Source organism: Mustelus asterias, unplaced genomic scaffold, assembly GCF_964213995.1.
Source record: "Mustelus asterias unplaced genomic scaffold, sMusAst1.hap1.1 HAP1_SCAFFOLD_63, whole genome shotgun sequence".
Lineage (NCBI taxonomy): Eukaryota > Metazoa > Chordata > Chondrichthyes > Carcharhiniformes > Triakidae > Mustelus > Mustelus asterias.
Window position 1 is genome coordinate 1,271,134 of NW_027590128.1, and position 22,492 is coordinate 1,293,625.

Below are 22,492 nucleotides of genomic sequence, written 5' to 3' on the forward strand. Positions count from 1 at the left end.
TGGGTGAAGAAATTTCTCAACTCAGTCCTAAAAGGTTTACCCATTATCCTCAAACTATGACCCCTAATTCTGGACTCCCCCCACCATTGGGAACATTCTTTCTGAATCTACCCTGTTTAACCCTGTTAGATTTTTATAAGTTTCTATGAGATCCCCTGTCAATAAACCATCACACCTGCAATACTTTGTTTTAAATTTATATCATTTAGAAACTCTGCTGAAATAAAGATGAACAATAAACAGATCACAGTCCAATGCTGCAGCTCTACATTGACAGGAGAAAGTCTGTTCTGTAACTCCAGGATGAGGCAGTGGAAGCTCTGAATGTTGGGAATCACAAGCAGGCTTGAGCTGTTTGATAGATGAGTTGTTCATAGCTGTTAACTTGCAGATATTGAAGGAATTACTCTGAAAGTAAACTCGATAATTTATAAGCTCAGACTCTGCTCCTTGCTGTAATGAATACTCAGCATCCATTAGTGCTAATTTACAGTGAATCACTGAGTATCCTGGGATCTTTGTTACTTGTTTTGTGAAATATCTCTCCCCATTAGTGTTGAACTGCTGGATAACTCTGATTGCATTTAGACATGTCTAGAAAGAGACAATTTGCCCAGATTTAACTCCAATTTGTAACCAATAAACAATGTTTATATTCTGACTTGTAGATTGGTGTCTTGGTGATTTGTGAAGAAAGATTTAATTCACTCACTCAGCAGTTTGAGGGGAACCAGACTGAGGTTTAATGTAATAAGAAATAGGAGCAGGAAGAGGCCATTCAGCCCTTTGAGTTTGTTCAGCTATTCACTGAGATCAAGGCTGATAATCTGCCTCAACCCCACCTCCCCGCACTGTCCCCATATCACTTAACTTCTCTTTGTACCCAAATATTTATCAATCTTTGTCTTAATTACACCCAATGCCGAGCATCCACTGCTCCCTGGGGTAGAGAATTCCAGGAATTCACAACTGAGTGAAGAATTTTCTCCTCAATTCAATCTCAATGATTGACCCCTTATTCTGAGACTGTGACCCAGTGTTCCAGGTTCCGCAGTCAGGGGAAACATTTTCACACCATCGAACCTCTCAGGCCCATGAAGAATCATATACTCTGATCAGATCACCTCTCATTTTTCTCACCACCATTAATTTGATCCTAGTCTGATTTTATCGGTAAAAGCAAAATACCGCGGATGCTGGAATCTGAAACAAAAATAGAAAATGCTGGAAAATCTCAGCAGGTCTGACAGCATCTGTGGGGAGTGAACAGAGCCAACATGTCGAGTCTGGATGACTGTCTGTCAGAGCTGACGAAGGGTCATCCAGACTTGAAACGTTGGCTCTATTCTCTCTCCACAGATGCTATCAGACCTGCTGAGATTTTCCAGCATTTTCTGTTTTTGATTTTATAAGTACCCTGTTACCAAGTCCCAAACAATAAGATTTCTAATATTTCACCTACAACTGATGTTAACTGGTCTATATTCCCCATTTTCTCTCCTACTTTCTGGACTAGTTAATGTTTGCTGACTTCCGATCCTTGGGAACTGTTCTAGGGTTTAAGGAATTCTGGAAGATCAAACTAATGCATCCACTATTTCTGAAGCTCCCTCTTTTAAATCCCCAAGATGCAGGTTGTCTGGTCCGGGGAATTTGTCACCATTTAGTCCCATTAATTTCTCCAGTCTCTATTTCTATAAGACCCTCATTCTTATTGGACAAGGGACTGTGTAACCTGTGTCTCCAAAGCCACCACAGCTTTGGACTTGTGCAGCTCCCACCATTGATCGATCAAACCCATTTTGATGGGAATTAAATGGCTAGTTTCATTTTTTAAAACTTTTATTCACATTGCACTTGTCAGAAAGGATCATTTAATTAACAACTTTTCTGTTAAGTTCCATAAAATGAGGTTGGAACATGTCTGTCTGGTTTTTCATTATTATTGACATTTGATGAACAGCAATACAACTCAAACGATATTGTATTGGTGACTAATGTTTAAAAATGGCTCTTCCTTGTATTAAAGTTCCCGCCCCCTTGCACTAACCCCTTGGTTCCCCATTATTAGAATTTTTCTTTTGTCTTCTACCATGAAGACAGATAGATACAAAGTATTTGTTGCATTTCTCTGCCATTTCCTTGTTCCCCATTATATGTTGACTTTTATCTGCCTCTCAGAGAATGTTTACTTTCACTCGCTTCTTCCTGTTCACATACCGACAGAAACATTTAAAAATCTACTTTCTAAACTCTTACTGGTCTGCACCCAAAAAGGGAATTGAGCTCAGAAGCGATTTTAAAACAGTTTATTGAGAAGCAACAGTTAAAACAAGATGTGTGAGTTAAATAGACAGAAAAAGCACCTGACCTGTGACAGGTGAGAGAGATTTACAGATCCCAGAGGACAAGCAGACGGATGAAGCCAAGTGAATGTTGATGTCCATAACTGGTGCCTATGGAAGGTTCACTTCAATGAGCCTGATTGTGGGTGTTGGGGAGAAGCCTGTCAATTTGAAATCTCCTTGCTCTTGAGGGCCTGTTTTAACCTTTACATGGAGTTAGTTACTATAAGAGCCAATGGTATGAAGGTTAAAAATGTCTTGCTTCAGGGCCTGTGCTAGAGACAGGTCCTTGGCAGGGAGAAAGGCTTGTCCTGTGTTTCTCAGCCAGCAAGCTTTCTTCCGAAGACAGAGGGAAAGCTCTTTCTATAATATTCCATCAGTATCCAAAGATTTTATAAGGCTATTAGATGGTGATTTCTTACAATCTGTTACTTGGATTTGACTTTTCTCCATTCCTGAGCTGAGGGAATTTCTGTTCCAGACGGGATGGGTGACATTTGGAGACTCTCGATTCTCCACCAATTCCCATTCCCCTTCTTTCTGGGGGATACTGGAGGTGTCACTGTGTGTAGGTCAGTAAGAATTCTCAGCAAGGATTAATCAGCACTTTCTAATTGGAGATGTTCATCAGTGGAACCTCTCAGACACTGAATTGTAGAATTCGGGCCAAAGATCAATAGGGCGGCAGAGTGGTTCGCACTGCTGCCTCACAGCGCCAGGACCCGGGTTCGATTCCTGATTTAGGTCACGATCTGTGCGGAGTCTGCATGTTCTCCCCGTGTCTGTGTGGGTTTCCTCCGGGTGCTCCGGTTTCCTCACAAGTCCGAAAGATGTGCTGGTTAGTTGCATTGGCTATGCTGAATTCTCCCTCAGTGTACCCGAACAGGCAACTAGTGTGGCGACTCGTGGATTTTCACAGTAACTTCATTGCAGTGTTAATGTAAGCCTACTTGTGACACTAATAAATAAACTTAACTTAAACAATTTGAGATTGAAGTAAAAGTTCTGAATCTTGTTGTAAACTAATTTCAGATGGACCGCGGTAACTGCAGCCCCAGGAACACAATCACCTCTAGATCCAGAATATTAAACGCCAGGCCAGTTACCGGGTGTATTAACATCAGCAGAAACAAACTCCAGCTGTCAGAATGAAAGGGCCTGGTTGTCATTAACAGCAGCAATAACAGCAGAATCCAATCCTTGCCCTCACTTGTGAACTCGCTGGTGTTTCAGCAGCTGAGATGAATCAATGAATCCCTTCCCACACTCGGAGCAGGTGAACGGCCTCTCCCCGGTGTGAACTCGTTCATGTCTCAGCAGTTGGCATGAATCAGTGAATCCCTTCCCACACTCGGAGCAGGTGAATGGCCTCTCCCCAGTGTGAGCTCGCTGGTGTACAGTGAGACTGCCTGAGTGTCTGAAGCTCTTTCCACAGTCAGTGCAGCTGAATGGCCTCTCCCCAGTGTGAACTCGCTGGTGTTTCAGCAGGTGGATGAAAGCCTAAAGCTCATTCCACAGTCAGTGCAGCTGAATGGTTTCTCCCCGGAGTGAACTCGCTGGTGTGCCACTAGGTTAGAGGAATTAATGAATCCCTTCCCACACACGGAGCAGGTGAACGGCCTCTCCCCAGTGTGAACCCGCCGGTGTAACGCTAGATTGTATGACTGAATGAACCTTTTCCCACACACAGAGCAGCTGAACGGCCCCTCCAGTGTGAACACGCTGATGTAATGCTAAGTTGGATGACTGAGTGAAATCCTTCCCACATGTGGAGCAGGTGAAGGGTCTCTCCCCAGTGTGGGTGCGTCGATGAGTTTCCAGTTTGGATGGGCAAGTGAATGCTTTCCCACAGTCCCCACATATCCACGGTTTCTCTGTGGTGTCGGTGTCATCATGTCTCTCCATGTTGATGATCAGTTGAAGCTTCGTCCACACACACAACATGTGTACAGTTTCTCCTCACTGTGAATGGTGATGTTTTTTCAGGCTGTGTAACTGGTTAAAGCTCTTTCCACAGTCAGTTCACTGGAACACTCTCACTCGGGTGTGTGTGTGTCTCGGTGCTTTTCCAGTCACACTGATGTTTGAAATCTTTTCCCACAGACAAAACAAGCAAACATTTCTCCTTCCACTTTCCAAGTACGATGATATCCAGGTCCTAATGAATCAAGTGATTCTGTCAGATCTTGATGTGATGTCTAGTTTGAGATTCCCGTCTGCAATCCTCAACTTCTAATAGCTGTAAAAACCATCAATAAAAGTCATCACTGACAGGCCAGGATAGAAATTCTCAACAGACAATTCTAGTTTCTCTGGAATTTTTTCCTCTCGAATCTCCAAAGTTGCAGATCCCATCCCACACACTCTCCCTCCTCCCTGAACTGAAATCCAAATAAATAGACAGATAATCATTTCAGTTTCCTCTTAAAATTCATACAACTAGAGATAGTATTTTTGATGATTCACTTCATTCAAAACATGTGAGAAAACATCAATCTGAATCATCCTGACCCGATCAGTCAGAATAGCAGATGTTAACTTTGTGTCCAGAACTGACTGTTTAGAGATTTGATGAGAAATTGGGAAGGGGGTTTCTCCAAACCGCCCTCTCTAACTAGGTTAAACCTGGTATCAGTGTCAGGGCCCATTCTGCTTTATGGGTCTCTTCCTGCTGACTATTAACCTCAATAAAATATCAAGAATTGGGTTATCCATTTGGTTTTGCCCTTAATAAAGATGGCAGATGTTAACGTCTGAGGATTTTGCCTCACAAATTGAGGGATTAAAGTTTAATTATTAGTGTCACAAGTGGGCTTACATTAACACTGCAATGAAGTTACTGTGAAAATCCCCTAGTCGCCACACTCCAGTGCCTGCTCGGGTACACTGAGGGAGAATTTAGCATGGCCACTGTTTTCGGTCCCCCTTCCAAATCCTGTTCCTTTGCAATCCACTCAATCCCTCTTCCTGGCAAATGTCTGAAATTAAACCAGTTTGTTCATAACCTCGGTGTCCCATTTGATCCCAAGTTTCTGGGACCGCCTATTTCCACCTCGGTAACATCACATGACCTCAGCTCTACCTCAGTGCATCTGCTGCTCAAACCCTCATTCAGGCCATTGTTACCTCCAAACTCAACTGTTCCATCGCACTCTTGTAGGTCTCCCACATTTTACCCGTGGAAAGGTGAAGTCATCCAAAAGTCTGCTACCACTTTTCTAATTAACAGCAAGTCCTGTTCCCTGATCACCCCTGTCCTCCCAGACTTGCCTTGGCTCCCAGTCATGCAATACCTTGATTATAAAATTCTCATCCTTGTTTTCAAATCCTTCCATGGCTTCAGCCCTCCCGATCTCCGTAATCTTCCCACAACCATCCGAGATATCAGTGCTGCTCTAATTCTGGCCTCTTGTACATTCCCTACAATAATTGCTCCACCACTGGTGGTTGTATGTTCAGTTCTTCAGTCCCAGGATCTGAATTCCCACCTCTGTCTCTACCTCACTTTCCTCCTTTAAGACACTCTTTAAAACTCACCTCCTTGTCCAAGTTTTTGGTCATCTGTCCTGATATCTCCTGATGTATCTGGGAATCTCACTTTGTTTGATAATGTTCCTTAAAGGTTAATTAGTCACAAACTAATTAAGACTTACATTAACACTACAATGAAGTTACTGTGAAATTCCCCTAGTTGTCACACTCCGGCACCTGTTTGGGTCAATGCACCTACAACTGTGTGAGGAAATCGTAGTACCTGGAGGAAACCCACACAGACACGAGGAGAACGTGCAAACTCCACTCAGTGACCCAAGCCGGGAATTGAATGCTGGCACTGTGAGGCAGCAGTGCTCACCACTGTGCCACCTGTGTGAAGTGCACTGGGATGATTTATGATGTTATAAATAGAAATTGTTGCTGGCTGTAACTCTGACCTCCTGTTTTACAACAACCCACTGATTTCACAACAAACTCTATCTCTGATGTTTTTGTCTGCTGTTTACAAAAATCCATTTGGGTTATCCATTTGGTTTTGCCCTTAATAAAGATGGCCGATGTTAACGTCTGAGAATTTTGCCTCACAAATTGAGGGATTAAAGTTTAATTATTAGTGTCACAAGTAGGTTTACATTAACACTGCAATGAAGTTACTGTGAAAATCCCCTAGTCGCCACACTCCGGCACCTGTTCGGGTTACACTGAGGGAGAATTTAGCACGGCCAATGCACCCTAACCAGCACATCTTTCAGACTGTGGGAGGAAACCGGACCACCCGGAGGAAACCCACGCAGACACGGGGAGAATGTGCAGACTCCACACAGGGACCCAGGCAGGGAGTTGAACCCGGGACCCTGGCGCTGTGAAGCAGCAGTGTTAACCACTGTGTCACCCTGACCCGAGATCCGGCATCTGGCCGACACCGGGTGTTTATGAAGCCTCACCGCCCGGATCCATTCATGTTTCCGGTTTTCTTTCGGGCTCTGGATCCGCGCCATTTAAAATTCCCATTGAAAACCCGCCGGCTCGAGCTCCTTCCCGCCTGCGGATCCACAAAGTGTTTCCAAATCCTCCCAGCCACCGCCTAACGCTGACTCCGCTTCTCCGGGACAAACAAGCGCCAAGGACAACAATGACACTGCGCATGCTCCACATCACAATGACGGCAGCTCCGGACCAATAGGAAGAGGGGGCGGGGCTGGAGGACCGAGCGGGAGCGGCTGGTCCTCCAACCAATTGGAGTGAATGAGGGGCGGGATTGGAGGACCGAGCGTGAGCGGCTCGTCCTCCAACCAATCAGAATAAATGAAGGGCGGAGCTGGAGGACTGAGCCGGAGCGGCTGATCCTCCAACCAATCGGAGTGAATGAGAGGCGGGTCCAGGCTGGGAGTGGAGCATGCGCAAAGATGATCAGGCGCTGGGGAGCCTGGGAACGGACTGCGCAGGTGTGGTGAGCACAGTAAGAAGTCACAACACCAGGTGAAAGTCCAACAGGTTTATTTGGAATCAGGAGCTTTCGGAGCGCCGCCCCTTCGTCAGATGAGTCACCCAGTCCAACACCGGCATCTCCACATCAGGTGGTGTGGGTGAACGCTCTGAGCATGCTCAGTGTCAGTCATGGTGTTGGAGAGGGTTCGGGAAGGAAGGAAACCCTGGGAGGTGGGCGGGGAGGATTCACAAACACCCGCTGGAGGTTGCAATACCCCCAGTAAGAGCCATTGATTTTATTGTCAGTCTGCAGACAGCAGCTGGAGAACAGAGGAGAGGGAGGGAGAAAACTGGGAGTGGAGTTTGAAAACTGCTTTTACATTGTTACAAGTTGACGATTTACACAAGAGGAATGTTTGTCTCTCTGTGATTTCTATTCTGCATTGACTGTAATTATTTTTGTAAACAGAGATTACAGCTTTCAGGAAAGATTAAATGGATTGACGTTTTTTCTTATAGAGCAGTGACCTGTTAGAAGTCTTTAAAATTATTAGTGGCTTGGACAGTGGAAATGTGGGGAGAATGTTTCCACTCGTGACAGAGTCTAAAAGAAGGAACGATCAATAAACAAAGAGTCATAAATGCCAGATAGTTACTAATAAATCCAAGAAGGCAATAAGGACAAATTTCATCACTCACACGTTTAGAATCACCATAGAAATGATTGAAGAAAGTGCTGAGATTGTTTCAAAAGGAAATGGGAGAAACACACAAGAGAAAAAGAAATAGAAAAATCAACTGAAAGGCTGAGATGAGGAATATGGGACAGGAGAAGACGTGTCAAGTATAAAGAATTAAACTAAATGGCTTGTTTGTGTCTTGTATATTCAAAGTAATCCACTGTAAACTCCTTTTCCAGAATATCTGCAGACGGGTGATTCAAACCAAACATCTCGGGATCTGACAGTGTCACATGATTCTATGATTCTTCAGGATCTGAATATCAAAGGCCTATGAATGTGGAAAGAGAAACGTTTGCCTATTTTGTCTTTGGGAAATTATTCAACATCAGTGTGACTGGAAAAGCCCCGAGACACAGACATCTCAGTTATTTTTCCACAGTCAGCTGGAACAGAGCTTTAACCAGTCACACAGTGTGAAAAGAAATAGCACATTTACATCAGGTAGACACCGTACTCGTGTTCTCTGTGTGGATCTGGTTTCAACTGATTATATAACCTGGAGAGACAGGAGGACACCTGCACCATGTGAACAAGGAGCAGCAATAGGCCATTCGGCCCCACGAGCCAGTTCTGCATTTAATAACATCATGGCTGACCTGATAGTGAGCTCAAATCTGCATCCCGCCTACACCCGATAGCCTGTCAATAATCATGGAGAAACCGTGGAAATGTGCGGACTGTGGGACGGGATTCAATTCCCCATCTGAATTGGAAACCCATCGACGTATTCACACTGGGGAGAGACCATTCACCTGCTGTGTGTGTGGGAAGGGATTCACTCAGTCATCCAGCCTGTACACACACCAGCATGTCCATACTGGTGAGAAGCCATTCACCTGTCTTCAATGTGGAAAGGGATTTAATGCTTTATCAAACCTCCAGACTCACCACCAGGTTCACTCTGATGAGAGACCGTTTCAATGTTGTGAGTGTGGGAAGAGCTTTAAAAGCAGAAAGGATTTGTTGATTCACCAACGCACTCACACTGGGGAGAGGCCATTCATCTGCAACATGTGTGGTAAGGGATTCACTCAGTCATCCCACCTCCTGACACACCAAAGTGTTCACACTGATCAGAGACCATTTAAATGTTCTGATTGTGAGAAGAACTTTAAAAGTAAAAAGGATTTACTGATTCACCAACGCACTCATACTGGGGAGAGGCCGTTCATCTGCTCTGTGTGTGGGAAGGGATTCACTTGTTCATCCCAGCTCCTGAAACACCGATTTGTTCACACTGATCAGAGACCTTTCAATTGTTCTGAATGTGATAAAACATTTAAAAGCAAAAAGGATCTTCTGAAACACCAGCACACTCACACTGGAGAGAGGCCGTTCACCTGCTCTCTCTGTGGGAAGGGATTCACTCGATTAGCCCACCTTCTGAGACACCATCGAGTTCACACTGGGGAGAGGCCGTTCACCTGCCCTGTGTGTTGTCAGGAATTCATTGATACATCTGACCTTCTGATACACCGGCGAGTTCACACTGGAGAGAGACCGTACACTTGCCTCCTGTGCGGCAAGAGATTCACTCAGTCATCCCACCTGACTACACACCAACTTGTTCACACTGATCAGAGACCTTTTGAATGTTCTGATTGTGAGAAGAGATTTAAAAGTAAACAGAATCTGTTGAAACACCAGCGAGTTCACACTGGGGGAAGGCCATTCAACTGCTCCATGTGTGGGAAGGGATTCGCTCAGTCAAACAACCTGCTGAAACACCAGCAAGTTCACAGGCAACAGCAGGGGTTGGATTCTGCTGTTATTGCTGCTGTTAATCACACCCAGGACTGAATAGTGTCTGGTTACCAGTGAGGTTCCACAGTTTTGTGGTATATATCAATGACTTAGACTTAAATGTAAGGCTCATGATTCAGTCTGCAGATGAAACAACAATTGTATTTGTGTTTAACAATCCAGAAGAAAGCCGTGGACTGCAGGAAGATATCAGTGGGCTGGTCAGATGGGCAGAAAAATGGCACATGGAATTCGATCTGGAGCAGTGAGAGAGAATGAATTTGGGACATTAGACAAGACAAGGGAATGAACAGTAAAGGGATGATGCTGAGAGTTATAGAGGATCAGAGAGAACCTGGAGCCAACATCCAGGCATCCGTGAAGGAGGCTGGACAGGTAGATCATAAGACCATAAGATGTAGGAGCAGAATTAGGCCATTCAGCCCATTGAGTCTGCTCTGCCATTCAATCAAGGCTGATCAGTGTCTCAATCAGGTGGTCAAGAAGACATTTGGCCCAAGCCTAGTGTATAAGAGGAGGGAGATTATGCTCAAACTGAAGCAGAGAGTGGGAATAAATGGATCCTTTTCAGAGTGGGAAGCAGTGACTAGTGGGTCCGGCTGGGTTCAGTGCTGCAACCCCAGCTGTTCATAATATACATTAATGATTTGGATGAAGGAATTGAATGCAATATCTCCAATTTTCAGCCGACACTAAGCTGGGTGGCAGTGTGTGCTGTGAGGAGGATCCTGAGAGGCTACAGGGTGGCTTGGACAGGCTGAGTGGGCAGATACTTGGCAAATGCAACATAATGTGGATAAATGTGAGGTTATCAACTTTGGTGGCAAAAACAGGAAGAAAGATTATTATCTGAATGGTGGCAGTTTAGGAAAAGGGGAAGTGCATCGTGACCTGGGTGTCATGGTGGGACAGTTGCTGAAGGTTGGCATGCAGGTACAGCAGGCAGTGAGGAAAGCTAATGGCATGCTGGCCTTCATAGCAAGAGGATTTGAGTACAGGAGTAAAGATGTTTTGCTCAGTTGTACAGGGCCTTGGTGAAGCCACACCTTGAGTATTATGTGCGTTTTTGGTCTCCTAGTCTGAGGAAGGACATTCTTGCTGTTGAGGGAGTCCAGCTACGGTTCACAGACTGATTCCTGGAATGGCAGGACTGACATATGGAGAGAGACTGGATCGACTGGGCTTTTACTCACTGGAATTTAGAATGAGAGGGGATCTCATAGAAACATTTAAAATCCTGATGGGACTGGACAGGCTCGATGCTGTCCCAACATGTTCCCAATGTTGGGCAAGTCCAGAACTAGGGGTTACAATCTCAGACTGAGATGAGGAAGAACTTCTTGTTGTGAACCTGTGGAATTCTCTACCACAGAAAGCTGTTGGGGCCAGTTTGTTAAATATGTTCAAGAGGGAGCTGGATGTGACTCTTGTGACTAACGGTACCACAAAGGGGTATGGAGAGAAAGCGGGACTGTGATACTGAAAGTGCATGATCGACCATGATCATATTGAATGGTGATGAAGGCTCGAAGGGCCGAATAGCCGACTCCTGCACCTATTTTCTATGTTTATAAAATGCTTCATAAAACGTTCTGTCGAAGGATCAAAGAACAAAGAACAGTACAGCACAGGAAACAGGCCCTTCGGCCCTCCAAGCCCGTGCCGCTCATTGGTCCAACTAGACCAATCGTTTGTATCCCTCCATTCCCAGGCTGCTCATGTGACTATCCAGGTAAGTCTTAAACGATGTCAGCATGTCTGCCTCCACCACCCTTCTTGGCAGCGCATTCCAGGCCCCCACCACCCTCTGTGTAAAAAAACGTCCCTCTGATATCTGAGTTATACCTCGCCCCTCTCACCTTGAGCCCGTGACCCCTCATCATCGTCACCTCCGACCTGGGACAAAGCTTCCCACTGTTCACCCTATCGATACCCTTCATAATTTTGTACACCTCTATTAGGACTCCCCTCATTCTCCGTCTTTCCAGGGAGAACAAGCCCAGTTTACCCAATCTCTCCTCATAGCTAAGACCCTCCATACCAGGCAACATCCTGGTAAACCTTCTCTGCACTCTCTCTAAAGCCTCCACGTCCTTCTGGTAGTGCGGCGACCAGAACTGGACGCAGTACTCCAAATGTGGCCTAACCAACGTTTATACTCCATACCCCATCCTATAAAGGCAAGCATGCCATATGCCTTCTTCACCACCTTCTCCACCTGTGCTGCCACCTTCAAGGATTTGAGGACTTGCACACCTAGGTTCCTCTGTGTTTTTATACTCTTGATGGCTCTGCCATTTATTGTATAACTCCTCCCTACATTAGTTCTTCCAAAATGCATCACTTCACATTTATCTGGATTAAATTCCATCTGCCATTTCTCCGCCCAATTTTCCAGCCTATCTATATCCTGCTGTATTGTCCGACAATGTTCATCGCTATCCGCAAGTCCAGCCATCTTCGTGTCATCCGCAAACTTGCTGATAACACCAGTTACACCTTCTTCCAAGTCATTTATATATATCACAAATAGCAGATCACAAATTAAGATCCAAAAGATTAACTCTGTTTCTCCCCACAGATGCTGCCAGACCTGCTGAGGTTGCCCAGCATAGTCTGTTTATATTTATAAAATGCTAGTTGGAGCAAGCTGGAGTACTGAGCTCTGTTCTGGTTACCAGATTAATCAGTTATAAAAGTATATGTCTAGTAAAGCTGTGTGGCAGAAAGCTGAAGACAGTTGGTGAATTTTTAATATAATTACAATCTGTTCAATTTTCAAATCTAGTGAATAAAGGATTGAAGAATTAGGAGGGTTCGTGGAGGAATCATTTCACCCGGAGAGTGATGGGGATCTGGAACTCACTGCCTGAAAGGACGGGAGAGGCAGAAACCCTCATCACATTAAACAGGAACTCAGATACACAGTTGAGATTCTGTAACACACAGCAGGACAGATCAAGAGCTGGAAAGTAGGGTGAAACTGGACAGTACTTTTCCAGCCAGCACAGACCTGATGGGCTGAATGGCCTCCTGCTGTTCAGTGAATTTTCTATATTTCAGTTCTGACAGTTGGAGTTTGTTTCTGCTGATGTTAATAACTCCTCGAACTGGGCTGTAGTGTAATGTTCTGGATAAATGTGAAATCAGCTTGATTAAAACACATCAGAGTAGATTTTTTGTCTTTTCCACCTGTGTTATCTGATTGTATTCTGATTTTCTTATCAGTAACACAACTAACCTCAGCCGCCCCAATCTGCGAATGACTTAGTAAATTCCTTCCCTAAGAACTAATTGGATTAACCCGAGCAGCAGCTTGAGGTAATTATTCACTGAGGAAAAGGTTGACTCTGACACAGGGAGCTGGCCACTCAGGGGTGAAAAGCCAGGGCTCCGTAATGATTTGTTGCTGGCTGATTACTGAAGACACTCACTCGAGGCAAGAACCACATGTCCACCTCAGCAAGTGGGACTGTATCTGCTCGGGTTAATCCAATTAATTCTTAGGGAAGGAATTTACCTCACACCACAGGGACTGCAGCGGTTCAGGAAGGGCAGCTCACCACCACCTCAAGGGCAATTAGGAATAGGCAATAAAAATGCTGGTCTGGCCAGTGACACCCACACCCCATGAAAAGAAAATGTCTGTTCAAACAAGACTTAATTAAGGCAGGACAGGATTCTTTGAATAATAAATTTTACATTAAATTAACATTAAAATTATTATTAAAGGAAAGAGATTTGCATATCAATTCAGGAAAACTTCCAAGATGGTGCTGGAGTGTGGCAACTTCTTGCAAGCTGTGCCCAGCACACCCTCTGTTCTATCTTCTCCTCGTTCTATACTTATAAAACTTTATTCTAACTCTTATGACTGTAACACTACATTCTGCATCCTCTCCTTCTCTACGTACGGTACTCTGTATAGCACACAAGAAACAGTACTTTTCACTGTATGCTCATACATGTGACAATAATAAATCAAATCAGACAATGATTTTTGCAACTTTATCGAGGTGTTGATCCATCACAGCGTTCCCCTCTCAAGACTCTGTCTCAGGTACAGTCCCACTTGCTGAGATGTACATGTGATTCTTGCCTCGATTGAGTGTCTTCAGTAATCAGCCAGTAACAAATCATTACAGAGCCCTGACTTTTCACCCCTGAGTGGCCAGCTCCCTGTGTCAGAGTCAACCTTTTCCTCAGTGAATAATTACCTCAAGCTGCTGCTCGGGTTAATCCAATTAGTTCTTAGGCACAGTGGCCACTCAGTCTCTGTACATCAGAAAGAATACAAAAGAGCTAAAATCTCTTGACTTTCAAGTACTTCGTGATCCACTATTTAAGGTGAGAGGGGAGAGATACAAAAGTGTCCAGAGGGGCAATTTTTTCACACACAGGGTGGTGAGTGTCTGGAACAAGCTGCCAGAGGTAGTAGTAGAGGTGGGTTCAATTTTAGCTTTTAAAAAGCATTTAGATAGTTACTTGGGTACGATGGGTATAGAGGGATATGGGCCAAATGTGGGCAATTGGGATTAGCTTAGGGGTTTTAAAAAAAAGGGCAGCATGGACAAGTTGGGCCGAAGGGCCTGTTTCCATGCTGTAAACCTCTATGACTCTGACACTGGATCAAACTAAACATTATAATGTACCATTCCTCGGGACCATTCTCCGGGATCCTTCATTATTAGAACAGTTTGTCTGAAATTACTATTTCTCACACAGAGAGACATGCAATAATTCAACGTAACGAGTTTTGAATGAAAATCCAGTCTTTCCAATATGATTATTGATTCTTTATTTATAACTTAATCAAGGTTCATCAATTGTGCAATCATCTGTTTCATGACTCGTTACTCCCTTCAGAATTTGATTAATATATGTGGTTAATACAGAAAATAAAATGAGCTCTTTCATCACATAGAGTCATAAAGTGTCTGCAACAAGCTGCCAGAGGTAGTAGTAGAGGTGGGTACAATTCTGTCTTTTAAAAAGCATTTAGATAGTTACATGGGTATGGAGGGATACGGGCCAAGTGCGCGCAATTTGGATTAGCTTAGGGGTTTAAAAAAACGCCAGCATGGACAAGTTGGGCCGAAGGGCCTGTTTCCATGCTGTAAACCTCTATGACTCTATTTGTTACATGATCAGTGCATTCTGACTGGTGAGAGGCTGCTTTCATGTTGTGTGTTAGATAAGATTCATTAATTCAATCACCTGAGCTAGCAATTCATGAATGGGCTCACATTTAACTCGAGGGATAGTTTCTAATGTAGCTGCTGCTGTTGATCATATCCAGGACAGCACTATGGCAGATAACTAATTAAGTGCAGTTTTTGAAGAAAAAATGATAATTGTATATCTGGATCATTGGATGCAATCGCAAACGGATCAGAAAACATCATTACCAAAATTTCCATTTAATGGTGGAGTGAGTACCCATCATTCTCCGCGGGTCAGAAAGTGCTCGATCCTCACGAGAGGAAGAGACTGCGCAGGCGTGGGGGAAGTGCTGTGTTTAGAGCATGCGCGGTCCCGGGTGTCGGTCTGTTCAATCAACATCGGGTGAGAAGCTACTGGAGGGGAATGGGGCTGGGGAAGAAATGGAACCGTCTTGTGGGGCCGGGGGAGCGGGGAAACTCATTAGTAAAACATGCTCATGCCTCAGAGCCCGAATCCCAAACTCCCGGGTCCCGCGGGAGGCGCCGCTGAGACTTTTGTTCATCCCGGGTTAACGGCCGCCATCTTTCCCGGGGCAACGGGCAGCAGGGCGCATGCGCAGGGAGCCCAGTCTCTCTGGGGCTTTGTTACCTTTTCTCCTTCATCCCTTTTCCCAGTCCCAGGCTGCAGGCTCCAGCTGGCAATGTGTGCATCCAGTGTGGAGGAGGCTCCAGCTGGCAATGTGTGCATCCAGTGTGGAGGAGGCTCCAGCTGTCAATGTGTGCATCCAGTGTGGAGGAGGCTCCAGCTGGCAATGTGTGCATCCAGTGTGGAGGAGGCTCCAGCTGGCAATGTGTGCATCCAGTGTGGAGGAGGCTCCAGCTGGCAATGTGTGCATCCAGTGTGGAGGAGGCTCCAGCTGGCAATGTGTGCATCCAGTGTGGAGGAGGCTCCAGCTGGCAATGTGTGCATCCAGTGTGGAGGAGGCTCCAGCTGGCAATGTGTGCATCCAGTGTGGAGGAGGCTCCAGTTGGCAATGTGTGCATCCAGTGTGGAGGAGGTTCCAGCTGGCAATGTGTGCATCCAGCGTGGAGGTGGCTCCAGCTGGCAATGTGTGTATCCAGTGTGGAGGTGGCTCCAGCTGGCAATGATGTGCATCCAGTGTGGACATAGCGACAGCTGCCAGGGTCACTTTCACCTAGTGCCGGTCCCACCCATTCCCAGGTTCATTCAGCTCAATTTCACAACCTGCCTTTTTGTTTCTGTGGGTTCTCTCTCACTCCTTTTTCTCTGTTTTAAATTCTTTCCACAGAGTATCGGGAGGGGAGGATTTACAGTCAGGAAACAACCTCATCATCGCATCAAAGTCTGACAGCCGCTGAATGCATCCTTACCTGAATATTGTCAGATTTTGAACATAGAACTGAAAAGCTCCATTGACAGTGGAGAGAAACTGTACATGTGTTCTGTGTGTGGACAAGCCTTCAGCCTGTTGAAACGTTAGTGCAGTCACTCCATGGAGAAACCGTGGAAATGTGTGGACTGTGGGAAGGGATTCCGTTACCCATCCAAGCTGGAAATCCATCGTCATAGTCACACTGGGGAGAGGCCATTCTCCTGCTCTGAGTGTGAGAAGGGGTTCGTTAGGTCCTCCCACTTGCTGTCACACCAGCGAGTTCACACTGGGGAGAGACCATTCACCTGCTCCGAATGTGGGAAAGGATTCACTGCTTCATCTTACCTGCTGACACACCAACGTGTTCACACTGATGAGAGACCTTTTAAATGCTCAGACTGTGGGAAGTGCTTTAAAAGATCTGGTGCACTGATGCGCCATCAATGTGCTCACACTGACGAGAGGCCATTCAGATGCAGACACTGTGGGACTGGGTTCAGACAATCATATAACCTCACTGTACATCAGCGAATTCACACTGGGGAGAGGCCGTTCACCTGCTCTGATTGTGGCAAGGGATTCTCTCAGTCATCCAACCTTCTGAAACACCAACGAATCCACAATTAACCATAGTGATCGGATTCTGCTGTTAATCACATTCAGGACTTAAATGTGTTCATTAGGTCTGTTTCTGCTGGAGTTGATGAAATCCAACCCAGTTATAGGGGTTAATATTCTGGATAAAAGTCAAATAAATTAGCTTTGTGTTCAATACTGTGCATTGAATCTTTTCAATAACATCAACATAAATGAATTCCTTTTCAAATATATGGATAAAAGCAAATTACTGCGGATGCTAGAATCTGAAACCAAAAGAGAAAACGCTGGAAAATCTCAGCAGGTCTGGCAGCATCTGTAAGGAGAGAAAAGAGCTGATGTTTCAAGTCCAGACGACCCTTTTGTCAAAGCTCAAAACACCAGCTTTGACAAAGGGTTATCTGGACTCAAAACATCAGCTCTTTTCTCTCCTTGCAGATGCTGCCAGACCTGCTGAGATTTTCCAACATTTTCTCCTTTGGTTCCTTTTGAAATAGCTCCCTTTGTTCTTCCTCCATCTTCACCTCCCACAAATGCTCAAGGAGGAGAAACTCATGATCTTCTTTGTTGCTCAGTTTGAGACAATCCAATCAGCTGCCTCTGCTGCTTCCCTCCCTTTCCATACTCCATAGAATTCTTCTGGTGCAGAAGGAGGCCATTTGGCCCAACAAGTCTGCACCAACTCTCTGAAAGAATAGAATAGAATAGAAACCTGACAGTGCAGAAGGAGACCATTCGGCCCATCGAGTCTGCACCGACCACAATCCCACCCAGGCCCTACCCCCACATATTTACCCGCTAATCCCTCTAACCTACGCATCCCAGGACTCTAAGGGGCAATTTTTAACCTGGCCAATCAACCTAACCCGCACATCTTTGGACTGTGGGAGGAAACCGGAGCACCCGGAGGAAACCCACGCAGACACGAGGAGAATGTGCAAACTCCACACAGACAGTGACCCAAGCCGGGAATCGAACCCGGGACCCTGGAGCTGTGAAGCAGCAGTGCTAATCACTGTGCTACCGTGCCGCTCCAGAACATATTACACAGCTCCCTTTGCCACCACCTCCCCCCCCTTCCCCCATCCTGTCCCAATAACCCCATGCACATTTTCCTTGCCTACTGCACCTAAGCTACACATCTTGGGATGCCAAGGGGCAATTTAGCATAGCCAATCAACCTGACCTGCACATCTATCTTTGGCCTGTGGGAGGAAACTGGAGCACCCAGAGGAAACACATGGAGACCTGGGGAGAACATGCAAACTCCGCACAGACAGTGACTCAAGCCAGGAATTGAACCTGGGTCCCTGGCGCTTTGAGGCAGCAAGCTAATTGACTCGACAAAATCTTCTTTAAGGTTCCCCTTTGTCTTAGCTCTGAACTCAAATCTTACTCTAGTTTCTCTCACCTCCTCTCATGTCCTCTTAGACCTCAGGGTGGTGCAAGCAGGCACCCTCACTACATTTAAGACGCATTTAGATGAACACCTGAAATGCTATTGCATAAAAGGGTACAGACCAAGTGAAGTGCTGGGTGATGGGATTGGAATGGATTGGTGTTTGATGGCCAGTGCAGACATGATTGGCTGAAAGGCTTCCTTTTGTGCTATCAAACTCTATGAGGAAGGACGGTTGTTGATGTGTTGTCTGGGTGGGTGATATTTGGAGGAGCTGTCTCCCTGGGACTGAACTGAAGCATTTTGTAGCAATGTGAGCCTTGTAAGCTCTTGGCGACACATAAAATCTCCTCACTCTGCTGAGTGACACTTTTGTATGTATTTCAGGCAGTGTGGGGAAAGATCCTGAGTGCACAGCTCAGGAATTTAACAGCCAGGTAATGTGAACTCACTCGCAAATCACATATGCCACATTGGAAGTTGAGATACATTTGTCCATGTTCAAATTTTAACTACTGTTCATAGAATCATGGAATCCCTGCAGTTCAGAAGAGGCTATTCGGCCTATCGAGCCTGCATTGACTCTCTGACAGAGTATCTCACCCAGACCCTCTCGTCTGCTCTATCCCTCCAACCCCACACATTACCATGGCTAATCCATCTAACCTGCACATCTTTGGACTGTAGGAGGAAACCAGAGCACCCAAAGAGAATCCACACTGACATGGGGAGAGCATGACAGACAGTCACCCAAGCTGGATTTGAACACGGGTCCCTGGAGCTGTGTGGCATAACTGCTGTGCCACTCCTTTTGCTGATTAATGCTCAGTGACAACATATGGAAGCCCTGGTCAGAGCTGATTGTGCAGTGAGGTTATCAATGGGTTTTGAATGTAAATTCACACACAATGAAGATCAGAATTATGTGAGTTTTTTTCCTGCTCCCCCGTCTGAACCAATAACCGTCTGCACCTATTTACTAAATATAAAAATGCTTTATGAAATGAGCAGTTTCCAATAAAATGAGTAAAACCCGAAACCAAAGACCACCAGCATCTCATTCACTTCGTTTAACAAAGTGGAATGTGTTTAATCTACTTTGATGACTGTTTTTATCCAGAACGTCACTGACACAGAATATTAGAACATGTTTTATTTGATGGTGGGCTAATATAACTATCAGGGGATTTGATATAAACCCTGTCAAACATTACATTTTCAATCCAGCTTTCCAAAGAGAGAATACAGTCGGCAGCAACTTCGACTTATCAACAGTCAGTGAAAACAGAATGTCAATGAGGCAGTCACACACTGAGACCATACACGAGTCAGAGCCTTTCTACAATATGCTTATTTTAGAAATAAAGAACTTATAAACTTCCCAAGGCAGCTTCTCCTGCAAGTGCAGGAGATGTAACAGCTGCACTTTCACCTCCTCCCAACTCACCATCCAGGGGTTACACATACGTGCCTCAATCCCAAATGTGTCAAATAGTTTGAAATCACATTTTGGAAGTGGAGGAAGGGAGATTTATTTAAAATAAATTGACACAATACATTTTATATATAGATTCTAAGTTTACGCAGAGAGTGGTTGGGGTGTGGAATGGACTGCCTGCAGTGATAGTGGAGTCAGACACTTTAGGAACATTTAAGCGGTTATTGGATAGGCACATGGAGCACACCAGGATGATAGGGAGTGGGATAGCTTGATCTTGGTTTCAGATAAAGCTCGGCACAACATCGTGGGCCGAAGGGCCTGCTCTGTGCTGTACTGTTCTATGTTCTATAATATCTCCACTGTATGTGGCATCTGTGCTATCTTACCCATGTAATGAAGTAAACACGACAAAATTCAACAAAATACAAAAGGTATTGTTACTGAGAGAATACATCATCAATATTTGATTTAATTTATTAGTGTTGCATGTACTAGGATACAGTGAAAAGTATTGTTTCTTATGTACTAGACAAACAAAGCATACTGTTCATAGAGTACAGAGGGGAAAAGGAAAGGATACGGTGCAGAATATAGTGCTGTAGTTACAGGTATGGTGAAGGGAAAGATCAGCTTAATATACGGTAGGTCCAGTCAAAGTTCTGATGCAGCAAGGAAGTTGTTTTTGAATTAGTTGGCAGGTGTTTTCAGACTTTTGTATCTTTTTCTCGACAGAAGCAGGTGGAAGAGAGAAGGTCCGGGGTATGAGGGGTTCTTGATTATGCTGGCTGCTTTCTGAGGCAGTGGGAAGTGTAGAGAGAGTCAATCGATGGGAGACTGGTTTGCGTGATGGACTGGGGTACGTTCAGAACACACAACCCTTTGTAATATTACTATGTGAGTACATCACTAATAAAGGAGTTAGTGAGAGTGAAAGAGAAGGCTCTGAAAATCAAAGAGTAGCTCTTGAGAAAATCTCAAACCAGTCATTTAAAAATATATATTTTGATGCCCGAAGTAGAACCTTTCAGGCACAGAATTGTAGATTTTCCACCAAAGAACAATTTAGGATTAAAGGAAAAGTTTATAATTTTGTTGTAACAGAATTCCTGTTGAAAGTTCTTGAATTAAAAGAAATGGTGTTGTCAAAAATGGACCCTGAAGCCCTGAAAATTGGTGACATCGCCAGAATATTAAACCCCAGCCAGTCATATCAGCAGGAACAAAACCACGTATCAATACTAAACAAGATAAACAGCAGCAGTAACAGCAGAATCCAACCCCTGCAGTCACTAATGAACTTGCTGATGTCTCAGGAACCATTGTGACTGAGTGAATCCCTTCCCACACACAGAGCAGTTGAATGGTCTCTTAGTGTGAGTGCATTGGTGAGCCAGCAGGTTGAACCCCAGGCACGGAGCAAGTGAACGGCCTCTGTCCAGTGTGAACTCGCTGCTGAGCAGTGAGGTTGGATGACCGATTGAATCCTTTCCCACACACGGAGCAGCTGAATGGCCTCTCTCCAGTGTGAAATCGCTGGTGTAAAACAAGATTGGATGACTGCCTGAAACTCTTTCCACAGTCAGTGCAGCTGAATGGCTTCTCCTCAGTGTGAATTCGTTGGTGTCTCAGCAGGGTGGGTAAAACTGTGAATCCCTTCCCACACATGGAACAAGTAAATGGTCTCTCCCCAGTGTGAATCCGTTGGTGTGCAACGAGAGAGGTTGCCTGTCTGAAACTCTTTCCACAGGAAGTGCAGCTGAATGGCTTTTGAGTGTGAATCCGCTGGTGTGACAGCAGGTGGGATGACCCAGTGAATCCCTCCCCACACATGGAGCAGGTGAAAGGCCTCTCCCCAGTGTGAACTCGCTGGTGTAATGTGAAGTTGGATGACTGAGTGAATCTCTTTCCACACTCAGGGCAGGTGAACAGTCCCTCCCCAGTGTGAGTGCGTTGGTGTGCCGTGAGTGCTGAAGAATGCCTGAACCTCTTTCCACAGGTAGTGCAGCTGAATGGCTTCTCCTCGTTGTGAATTCGCTGGTGTGACAAAAGACCAGATAACTGAGTGAAAGCCTTCCCACACACAGAGCAGGTGAATGCCCTCTTCCCCGTGTGAACTCGCTGGTGTAATGATAGGTTGGATGACTGAGTGAATCCTTTCCCACATATAGAACAGGTGAATGGCCTCTCCCCAGTGTGACTGCGTTGATGGTTTTCCAGCAGGGATGGATAATTGAATCCTTTCCCACAATCTTCACATCTCCACCGTTTCTCCATGGTACCGGTGTCCGTGTGTCTCTCCAGGTTGGACAATCAGTTCAAGTCTTGTCCAAACATTGAACAAATGTATGGTTTTTCCTCACCTTGTATTTTACAATGTTTTCTCAAGCTGAATAACTGGTTAAAGCTCTTTCCACAGTCAGCTCACTGGAACACTCACTCGGGTGTGTGTGTGTGTGTCTCGGTGCTTTTCCAGTCACTGATGTTTGAAATGTGTTCTTTTAGAACAGTTGATCATTTATCCTTCCACATTCAAAGACCGATGATATTCAGATGCTGATGAATGGAGTTACTCAACCAGAGCATGATCTGACGTTTCACATCTGCAAATCCTTCTCTTCTGATCTCCTGTAGAAACAGTTCACAAACTCCGCTTCTCCGGGACAAACAAGCGCCAAGGCCAGCAATGACACTGCGCATGCTCCACATCACAATGCCCGGGGACTG

At 45.2% G+C, this 22,492-nt stretch overlaps 3 protein-coding genes across 3 annotated transcripts in view; 1 reads left to right on the forward strand and 2 right to left on the reverse strand.

Moving 5' to 3' along the window:
- The window catches only part of LOC144483338 (uncharacterized), a 77,062-nt gene extending 66,204 nt beyond the window's left edge, over positions 1–10,858 (forward strand). Inside the window, exons 6-8 of the mRNA XM_078202052.1 lie at positions 8,906–9,045; positions 9,130–9,278; positions 10,854–10,858. Of these exons, the coding sequence (XP_078058178.1) occupies positions 8,906–9,045; positions 9,130–9,278; positions 10,854–10,858 (294 nt within the window). The remainder of the gene's footprint in view (positions 1–8,905; positions 9,046–9,129; positions 9,279–10,853) is intronic.
- Positions 1–22,492, reverse strand: part of LOC144483379 (uncharacterized) — a 148,681-nt gene that overhangs the window by 55,609 nt on the left and 70,580 nt on the right. The gene's annotated exons all lie outside the window — the stretch shown is intronic.
- LOC144483374 (uncharacterized) lies at positions 20,214–22,044 on the reverse strand. The gene has a single exon (XM_078202093.1). The coding sequence runs from the start codon at positions 22,040–22,042 to the stop codon at positions 21,137–21,139; it is 906 nt and encodes a 301-aa protein (XP_078058219.1). The 5' UTR covers positions 22,043–22,044; the 3' UTR covers positions 20,214–21,136.